The sequence below is a fragment of the Oncorhynchus clarkii genome, chromosome 10 (assembly GCF_045791955.1).
Source record: "Oncorhynchus clarkii lewisi isolate Uvic-CL-2024 chromosome 10, UVic_Ocla_1.0, whole genome shotgun sequence".
NCBI lineage: Eukaryota > Metazoa > Chordata > Actinopteri > Salmoniformes > Salmonidae > Oncorhynchus > Oncorhynchus clarkii.
The window spans coordinates 25,769,778-25,780,530 of record NC_092156.1 but is presented as its reverse complement, the minus strand read 5'-3'; the positions used below and the strand labels follow the sequence as shown (position 1 = coordinate 25,780,530).

The 10,753-nt window shown below is 43.6% G+C and overlaps 1 protein-coding gene across 3 annotated transcripts in view; it reads right to left on the bottom strand.

Moving 5' to 3' along the window:
• Positions 1-1,125: 1,125 nt before the first annotated feature.
• LOC139418181 (dual specificity tyrosine-phosphorylation-regulated kinase 1A-like) overlaps positions 1,126-10,753 on the bottom strand; it is a 32,100-nt gene continuing 22,472 nt past the window's right edge. For all 3 annotated transcript variants that reach the window (XM_071167437.1, XM_071167438.1, XM_071167436.1), the window contains 7 exons: positions 9,584-9,731; positions 8,631-8,917; positions 6,437-6,583; positions 5,928-6,068; positions 5,515-5,818; positions 5,115-5,236; positions 1,126-4,877 (listed from right to left, as the gene is read on the bottom strand). In XM_071167437.1, the coding sequence (XP_071023538.1) occupies positions 4,287-4,877; positions 5,115-5,236; positions 5,515-5,818; positions 5,928-6,068; positions 6,437-6,583; positions 8,631-8,917; positions 9,584-9,731 (1,740 nt within the window). In that variant the 3' untranslated portion in view covers positions 1,126-4,286. The remainder of the gene's footprint in view (positions 4,878-5,114; positions 5,237-5,514; positions 5,819-5,927; positions 6,069-6,436; positions 6,584-8,630; positions 8,918-9,583; positions 9,732-10,753) is intronic.

Here is a 10,753-nt window from a genome sequence, read left to right as displayed (position 1 = left end):
TTAGCTAGCCTGTCAATAAAATAACACAGCTAGCTAGCAAGTTAAAGATGGAACACCCAGTAGGGAAACCAGTGCCACTTCGTTTCTTTGACGAAGCAGAGCTGGGAAGCATCGCAGTAAAATGTACTTCAGTACATAATGTCGTTCTATCATGCGTGCAATGATGTCCCTAAGATATTGTATTGTTGAAATGAATTAAATCATAAATGATCACTAGCTGGCCAATAGAAAAGCTCATTGCGATTTAAAAATGTGCTTTAATGCAAGAGTGAGAACTGATGCACAGGTGAGTCAGAGGGGTGATACCTGAACAATGCAGGGGTGAAGCTTGACCAGTGCAGGTTTGATACTTGACTAGGGGAAGGATGAAGTTTGAGGAGGGGTGACACTTGACTAGTTGAGAAGTGAGGTCTGAGGAGGAATGACAAAGTTCCTAACAAGTGTTCTGTACTTCTAACACCAATACAATCCTGCTGTCTACCAATCAGTCCAACACCTCAGCCACTACTCGAAATACATGGTCTCTGGTGTCAAACAAAGGAGGATGCCTCTTACAGTATATCAAACATCAAGAAAACAGCAACTGCAAAATGTTTCAGATGTTGATTTCACCAGGTATCTCGCAAGTGTTACCTGGCATGTCACACCAAGCAAGTATTCAAATCATTGCAAAGCGGTAAGGACCAAAGTATTTTAGGCTCGCTTTCTGCAGCGCCTGAACATTCGGTTTTTACTTGGTTCTTCAGTGCCATTTTGACTCCAAAATGAGAAACATTCCTGAAATTCCATGAGAGTAAAGGAACTGATCTATTGGCAAATTCCATGAGAGTAAAGGAACTGATCTATTTGGACATTTTAAGAATGACCGCAATTCTTTCATAAAAGGACCAAGTGAAGAGGGTTAACACATTCAATGCCATTGTGTAAAAAGGTTATTTGAAGATTGTGCTTTTCATTATCCTTACTGAAGCATAACATTGTCATGATGGGAACTAGACTAGTTAAAATACTTGGGTTGGCATTCTAGACATGTCTACTGGGATTAAATTCCAGTTGTTACCCATCTGAGAACCAAAAAAAGTGGCAGAGAAAAAGGAAACAAATAGACTCAGTACAAGTTGATTAACTTTTTTAAATGTTTATATCATACATAAGACCGCTTGAATATAATACAAAGGGCTTGTCCATTTAAAAAAAAATGTTTGGAACATTCTAATATACAGAGCAAGTATTGACTAGATCTTACAATCTGTGGACACAGGTATTTCTTTTCCCATGCCATTTAATCTTTACAATGCACGTCAGATGTCCTGTAACCAAACTGTTGTCAATCACTCAAAATCAGACGACTGGGGGACAGGAAGGCAAGGGTGGCAATAAAAAGCCTGTATTCCAATTAAATAGGGAGCAGAGCAGAAATTATATTGAACACTTGGGAGTAAAAGTTGGATGTTTGTTGACGATCGTGGCTTTCACTTTCACACACACGTATCAGTAGCCCGACTGCAAATGGCCCCACGGTGGAAGCTTATGCCAATTTTTATGCACCCAAAAATAGTTCCTGTAATATATGTACATAATTGCGTATGTATTTATATATTAAAACACAGCTGTCATTCAGGTTTGTAGACACATCCACACACTATACCCTGTCTATAATATTTACGGTATGAATATCTACTCTCCTGTTAATTTAAACCCTAAATGTTTTGCATTTGTACTGGCATTGTCAACTACTTTGGCCTGGAAGCACGGTTACCCACTGACTAATATCACAGAACTTCCACTGCATGGTCTCCACATTGACTTAAATGTACTCAAAATACCATTAGGAAAAAAGTAGTGAGTTCTAAACTTCCTTTATTAAAAAAATACAAATATATACATAAATTCTATTTCAGCTATTAAAATGGGGTTGAAAAGTAAACACCTGAAGCCTGTGATGTCATGGACACCTTTCCTCTAGCTGTTGCAGCCCCCTTAAATTTTTGCAAAGGGTACAAAACTTAGGCCAGTTCTCCCGTATCCTCAGGCATCACACGATGAGACTGGAGTAGGACACTCCAGCAGGCAGGGCTCACCTCTCACACCATTCGTCCCTACTAGTTTCCTTTTGGATTCAACCTCTATGGTGAGAGCTTCAGTCAAACATGGATTTTAGCTAATTTAGAGCAGTATCCCAGCTAAAATGTGGATGTGTACAGTGCCTCTCTGCTAGCTAGGTCAAAAAAGGTTGTTTCTAAATTGACAGGGGAAAAGGGGCACCATTTTAGCCACTGCCATGAAGACTGCCGAAAGTAGTCAAGGCAGCTTTATCCAGACAGGCACGTTTGAAACAGCCGCTGAATACCTGGTCACAAATTGAAGGATTAATGCACTGTTCACATCTGAATACGAGGACATGCCTCAACTAACAGCAACCATACTGATACTCCGGAACCCGCAGAGTAGCAATCAGCGTTGGCATCTATTGTCCCTCAAGTCCTTGAGAACAGAAAAAAGTTATACCAATGAGAGATTTGTTTTTGATTGTTGTTTTTTGCGTTTTAGAGAGGAAAAAAAACCCTTTACAACCAATTCTGTTGAAGATTCAGCTAACAGTAAATGTACTGAGTTCAACAACAGCTCCAGTTTTGCTAAAGCAATAGATTCAGCCATTTTTACTGACATTTTAAAAAGGTCTTGATACACCATGTGTCAAAAGTGCAGAACTGCTACATTATTGGTTACAGAAATCTATGTGCTATAAAAACAGCTTTGGTACAATAAATTATCAAAAAGGGAAAATAAATTCTTGTAAAATTCACAGCATAATTGTGAGGCAAAAAAGCAGTCACATAAAATTCAGCATGTTTTCATATTGAAGATGAACAGAAGACATTTTTGCAGAAGCTCTGTTGGAGGAACCACATGCTGAAGAAACAAAGAAAAGCAAGTAAAAAGTTGGAAGGGACACAGTCATAGCCAATTCCATCCATCTTGCAACAAAAATACTTCTGTGAACTTACAAAGCCCGGCAATCACTGGACCTCGCAAGTCACACGTTTTAGTTAAAGGCCTCAAATTACCATTCTCAAAACACATTTTTTCCTACTTTTTCCTTTGTTAAGAATTATGTTTGTTTTATACCCAAACTCCAAAAATAGAAAGCTATTTTCTCATTTAAACAATAATGTCCAGCTTCTTTCCCCACCCCCCACCCTTCATTTCAGAGTCCCCAAAAAACATAAGGCCAAAGAGTTATCTAAAAAACCGGACACTGCCCAGACAACTGTACTGTAGGTTTGGGGTGGCTCGGCCCTGGCCACTGCTCCTAAGTACATCTCTTGAGTGTGGCCTTTTTCCAGTCCAGGGGAGGGCTAGGAGGGCCCACCTTTACTTGCCTGGGGCCTCCCAGCATGGCACTCTGCTGCACAGCTGTACATGGCTGGCCCCCGCGCAGCGCATCCACATTCCTCTCAAAGAAAGTGTGACAGACAAACCCAGCGAGATGGAAACTCCCTGTATAATGCTTCAATCATCTGCCACTCTATGGACAGGTATACTACAAAGCAGGATCAATGAGTTAGCCAGCCAAATTGCCTAAATATTCGGAAATAACTTATTTTTAAAAAAAGAAGAAGCTTGAAATGGAAATGGTCTAATGACAACAACCTAGTTGTTTATAAAAGTTAGCTAACTCATTGATCCTGCTTTGTAGTATACACTTCATGTCTCACAGCTCACAGGTGGGATTGTACAACAGAACAGAAAAATTCAAATGAGAATATAAATCCAGAGAAAATTATTCTTGCCGAATATGGAAAAAAGTGCAAATGTGTGGATAGGAGTTTCTGGAAATGCTATGGTGCTGTAACAATTCCTTTACTAAATAGCCGTTAACAAATAATGTCTACGTCATTTTCTATCCACAGACTTCTAAGCTCTCGGCTGACAATAACAAGGAATAATGCAAACCATGCAGTCGAGTGAGAGTTGTATGTGAAATGAATGGATGTTTCAGTACTGTTGTGAAGTATGTTATGCAAGAACGTTTGTAGTAAAAATCTAATTCCCTGTGAACACTGAAAATGGTGGAGCGAATAATCCCATTTGAAACCAAAGTGAAAAGAGAAACCCAAGGGTGGCATGGGGAGGAGTTGGAGAAATGGTGGGCTTTGCACTGTGGCAGAGAGTAAGTGATAATCTCCCCCTCTAGTTTAAAGCAGCTTTTTGATTCTTTACGCACTTTTTTTGTTGAAATAAAAACCCACCACCTTCAAAAAAACAAAACATTCTCAGTTTTGTCACGAACTGGCGACAGAACTCTGCTGTACACAGACTCCTGCCATGGGCGACTCCTCCCTGTCTATGCCTTGTCTCATGCCCATGGGGTAGGTGGGGTGGCCCGCCATCCCAGTCTCTTGTCTGGGGTTGGAGAAGGCACCCAGTCCCATTCTGCCGTTCTGGCCAAAGTCCATGGCTGCGTTGGCAGGGAGCGGGCGCAGCTGGTAAGCCTTGTTCCCCTGGGTCCCGGTGGAGGAGGAAGATGTGGAGGAGGAGGAGGAAGACAGGGAGGTCATAGACAGGTGGCCGTGCACCACCTCCACCGCGTTCTCTGTGGAGGCACTGTTGATAGGGGAGTGGTAGAGGCGGGGCCGCGCAGGCAGGCCCTGCTGTCCATGGGGGTGGTGGGGTTGATGGTGTAAGTGATGGTGTCCGTGGTGATGGTGCTGGTGGGCGGAGGAGCTGTTGACGGGGGCCAAGGGGTGGATGGCCTTGGGCGCCTGGGGAGGCACGTGAAAGGTGGTTTCCTGGACGGGGTGGGTCTCCACTGTCACTGTCTGCGCCCCTTTGCCACCAGCCCAGCCAACTGGGGGAGGGAGCGGCTGCCTCGCCTGACACACAACAGCAACAGTCAGTAACTCAAATGACTGATAACAGGTTATTCAACTCTGTCTGAAGAGCGACACCTATGTTTAGAAAACCCAATACTTCCCCAAGCTGTGCCTATGAGAGGGCTCATCCATCTCAAATGGGAGTTGAGGTAAAGGTTGTTAACCTGGGTTATAGACTACGTGACAATCTAGTGGGGGTCACTTGGCCAGGAGAAATAGTGTGTGTGTGAGACTTGCCTGTGGGCAGAGATTTTCGCAGTCCATGGCCTGCACGGCACTGAAGTGACCTCCGCTGTGCCGGTGCTGATGTGTTGGGTCCGAGCGCGCCCGCCCACTGGTGCTCGTGCCAGACGACCCTCCTGCAGAGCAGAAACACAAATCAGTTGACATTAAATTTATGTTGAACATTTGAGACAGTTCCAATCTCCCTTAAGGCTCTGCACTACCTGTACTAATTTCCTACTGAAAAAATGTATTCCTTGGGAATCCCACAGTGTGCGAGGCTAGAGCAAACAAAGTGAACACCCCAGGGGTTCCCCAGGATTGGACTGAGAGACATGGGTCTAAGGTCACGCTAATGCTTCAAAGTGAACCTCCAGTTCTCCATGCAGCATTGCGGCTGCGTTGCTCTCCCTACCTGAGCTGGAGGAGGTGCTGGAAGTGGTTCCAGAGGACTGGGACTGCTCCAGTGCGGGGCTGGTGGACACGCTGCTGCTCGTGTTGGTCCCCTCATCCGCAGTCTTCTTGAAGAAGCTGTGCTGCAGGGCGTAGTAGGGCTGGATGCGGCTCTTGGGGTCGTAGTCCAGCATCCGAAGGATCAGATCCTTGAACTTCAAGTACTCAGCGACAGCGTGGCCAGACTCACCCGCCCGCCGCCCCCCAGGACCCCCCGCCTCCACACCCAGGATGCTGTGCAGCTTCCGCATGCCCGGCGGCTTATACTGCGCACACACAGAACAGAGACTTTGAGGATATATATACACTCACTATTGCAAAGGACATTTATGACATCACAACAACATAATTGACAGGGTGATTTGTTGAACTCACCCTTTTGGCATCTTTGGTCTTCTTTGCACCCCACGTGCTGTCCGATATCTTCTCAAAGAACTTCCTGGCCTTGGGCGCCTGGTCCAATATGTAATTGGGAGGGACACCCAGAACTTCCACTATTTTGTTAATTTGATCAATCTGAAAAATCAGAAGACCACAATTAAGAATGTCTTACCCTATTTGGCACTAACTGCGTATGAAATTGCCTGCACCTCAGTATAGGAAAAAGGACTGAGTTTAAGAGGCATGTGACACATGCCTCTTATCTACAATACAACAACTAAACTAGGTGAAAAGTGGAGTCCTGTCTCCTAGTGAAACGTTCAAAGCACCACAGCTCCCTCTGTTGGTCTTTATTAGGTTCTCACTCCCTATACTCATCTTGATGAAGACAAAAACTGAAAATCTTTCTCACATGAGCACAATGAAGCATCACAGGTAAGCATTATCTGACAAGTTATATCATCCTAAATAAAGACTACATATTTTCATTCCATGAGTCCTACCTCATTGGCCCCACTGAAGAGGGGCTCTCCGGTGTGCATCTCCACCAGAATGCAGCCCAGGGACCACATGTCGATGGCCAGGTCGTAAGGCATGCCCAGCAGCACCTCTGGGGAGCGGTAGAAGCGACTCTGGATGTACTGGTAGATCTGAGTGGACAGAAAGGGGTCACAGCTATTAGGACATGGCATTTTTGTTACCCTTTTCTAGCCATGCAACCCTTTCCAAAAAATACATTGTTTCGTATCTTTCCACATCATACTCTACCAATCCATCTAGCCAATAATTAATCAATCCATTAAATAGAGAATCCATAGTGGGTCACAAAAATATCAGATTCTCAGTTTTGGTGTAAGACTTATGTAGCATAAAATTTACCATATTAACCTCCAGGAAAAACATCATCAACGTCACATCCTCATTCACCTAGCCTCTGTTAGTGATGGGGGGGACCGATACAGTTACAAATTATAATCGATACTTTGAGTACAAGATTCCAACAATTTTTTTGCTCCGTAGCTTTCGCTGCCTATCAAAAAACGCCAGTATTTTTCATCCTATATCTTGTAAACCATCTTTTTAAATAGTGAGATTTTATTTTATCTGATCATTTAAAAAATGTTCTCATGCTCTCCCTCGTCTCTCTGCCGCAAACATACAGTGCCTTCGGAAAGTACTTAGACCCCTTGATTTTTCCCCCACATTCTGTTACGTTACAGCCTTGTTCTAAAATGTATTAAATTTAAAAAATCCACATCAATCTACACACAATACCCCACAAAGACAGAAATACCTTATTTACATAAGCATTTAGACCCTTTGCTATGAGACTGGAAATTGAGCTCAGGTGCATCCCATTTCCATTGATCATCCTTGAGATGTTTCTACAACTTGATTGGAGTCCACCTGTAGTAATTCAATTGACTGGACATGATTTGGAAAGGCACAGACCTGTCTATATAAAAAGGTCCCACAGTTGACAGTGCATGTCAGAGCAAAAACCAAGCCATGAGGTCAAAGGCATTGTCCGTAGAGGTCCGTGGCAGAATTGTGCCCAGGGACAGATCTGGGGAAAGGTACCAAAGCATTTCTGCAGCATTGAAGGTCACCAAGAACACAATGGTCTCCATCATTCTTAAATGGAAGAAGTTTGGAACCACCAAGACTCTTCCTAGAGCTGGCCGCCCAGCCAAACTGAGCAATCGGGGGAGAAGGGGATTGGTCAGGGAGGTGACCAAAAACCTGATGGTCACTCTGACAGAACTCCAGAGTTCCTCTGTGGAGATGGGAGAACCTTCCAGAAAGACAACCATCTCTGTAGCACTCAACCAATCAGGCCTTTATAGTAAAGTGGCCAGACAGAAGCCACTCCTCAGTAAAATGCACATGACAGCCCGATTGGAGTTTGCCAAAAGGCACCGAAAGGACTCTGACCATGAGAAACAAGATTCTCTGGTCTGATGAAACCAAGATGAAACTCTTTGGCCTGAATGCCAAGCATCACAACTGGAGGAAACCTGGCACCATCCATATGGTGAAGCATGGTAGTGGCAGCATCATGCTGTGGGGATGTTGTTCAGGGGCAGGGAGACTAGTTAGGATCGAGGGAAAGATGAACGGAGCAAAGTAGAGAGATCCTTGATGAAAACCTGCTCCAGACACTCAGGACCTCAGACTGGGGCGAAGGCCAAGACAACGCAAGAGTGGCTTCGGAACAAGTCTCAATGACCTTGAGTGGCCCACCCAGATCCAGGACTTGAACATCTCTGGAGAGGTCTGTAAATAACTGTGCAGCGACGCTCCCCATCCAACCTGACAGAGCTTGAAAGGATCTGCAGAGACGAATGGGAGAAACTCCCCAAATACAGGTGTGCCAAGCATGTAGCGTCACACGCAAGAAGTCTCGAGAATGTAATTCGCTGCCAAAGATGCTTCAAAGTACTGAGTAAAGGGTTTGAATACTTTAGTAAATGTGATATCGGCTTATTTTTTTATAAAAGTGTAAACATTTCAAAAAAAAACTGCCTGCTTTGTCATTATGGGGTATTGTGTAAAAAAATATTTTATCCATTAAAGTGAAGCGGTCTGAATACTTTTGGAACATCAAATCGCAATACCTATAGAATAATGAGAAATGCAATACATATCGTATCGGCACCTAAGTATTGTGAGATCCCTGGCAATTCCCAGCCCTACCCTCTGTCCCAGCTGGCAGGAGCTGCCAAAATCCACGATCTTGATGGCGCTCCTCTTGGGGTTGCACAACAGGATGTTCTCGGGCTTCAGGTCACAGTGGATGATGCTGAGCTCGGGCGTGGCCAAGAATAACAGTGCTGTGCACATTTGCTGGGCAAACTTGCGTGTGAGGTTGAGTGAGACGCCACGGAAGTTGGTGTTCCGCAGCAGGTCATACAGGTTGTAGGAGAGCATCTCAAACACCAAGCACAGGTGGCTCCGGAACATGAAGTGGCGCTTAAGGTGAACTGGAGAGAGAAGAGGGGACAAAAAAAAGACTAATGAGCATTTGTTTTGAGTTAGGTTGATACACTAGTGATGTTAACATATTGGATACTGATTATTGACTTGCGCATGTTAATGGACTGGTTTCCTGGACAGATTAAGCCTTATCCTGGAGTAAAAAGCCTTTTCAATTAAGGTTCTCCAAAACATTTACATATTAGTCATTTAGCAGACGCTTATCCAGAGCGACTTACACATGTTAATACTTTTTTCGTACTGGTCCCCCGTGGGAATCGAAACCAGAACCCTGGCACTGCAAGCAATGCTCTACCAACTTATACACATCGGCGCGGTCCTGTGTAGCTAGCAGGTAGATGGCACACTTCCATCAAGATGTTTTGGGGTCTTTTTGGTATTACTATAGTAAAGACTCCATCACAAAGTTGAACAGAGGTCAAATGTATGTATGTATGTATGTATGTATGTATGTATGTATGTATGATGTACAGTGGGGCAAAATAGTATTTAGTCAGCCACCAATTGTGCAAGTTCTCCCACTTAAAAAGATGAGAGAGGCCTGTAATTTTCATCATAGGTACACTTCAACTATGACAGACAAAATGAGAAGAAAAAAAATCCAGAAATCACATTAGGGACGTGTATAGGGAAAAAGGAGAATCTGGCTGTACCTATGTAGTACTTCATCTCCGTGTCATGTTTGTTCATGAGCTCGAGAAGCCGCACTTCAATCTGGGCTTGATTAAGAAAAGCCTTCTTGTTCTTGATGATCTTAATTGCCACCCACTCCTGCTCTGCACGGTCATATGCCTTTACAACCTGGAGAGAGGCAAGGCCAAACACAAACCATGTAAAAACAATGAGCCAGGCAGGAACACATGCACTGAACAGGGAGGGGGTGGGGCTCTGATTTATTACAGCCTCTTCCGTCACACACACACACACACACCTGCGCGTGCTCTCTACTCGCTAGCTCTCTGCTCTCCTGCGTGTACAGCACACTCTTCCAGGCGCGCGCACACACATCTGTCCCATTCATACTTTCCTTGTCAATTCCTTAGCTTATAGCCTACTTTCAGAAAGCCCAAGATAGGCCTAGTTTTTTTGTTTTTTAATAAGTTTTAAGGAAAGGATATTTGCTTGTCTGACATACGCTGCTGGCTTTGACTGACAGGTGCTTTTACTTGGTGAGTGAGTACACTGATTCTCTATATGCATATGTTCATGCAGAAAGTTTTTTAAAGTAGCCTGTCTGGACTGCATCTCTTTAATAAGAATCAAACGCTTGTAAAAGGCCTATTGTCAGTTGCTTACGCTACATTACTTCTCATTATGGCTTCCTTTCTTTGAAGAACATATGCCAATGCCATCGAATGACCACAGCAGCAGGGTTTGTGGCAGTATGTGAATATTTTGGGGAAAGTGGGAGAAACCCCATCGGACTTTGTTTGAATGGTTTTGTGCATCAGAATAGGATCTGTATTAAATTGTTTTTATATGCAGAAAAGCCAACAGACAAGAACAAGGTAGGCATACATTTTTATTTTGACTCCATTAATGTGTCAACATGGACATGTGACAGACTCTCTTTAACCTGGCACTTACATTTATTTTATTAATATGTATTAGTAATAACCTGAATAATAATAATGAAAGTGGCGTGATAATAACGAAGTGTAATGGCTTATTTCAAATAGGTTTTATTAAGAAGCATGTCCATGTAAATAAGTGTACAAACAGAATTGTGACTTAACCCCCAGAACGGTTATGTCGGTGACCATGTACATTGGCCTGGCCAATTACCATAACCTCAAATTCCAAGATCTTCACAGTCCTATCAG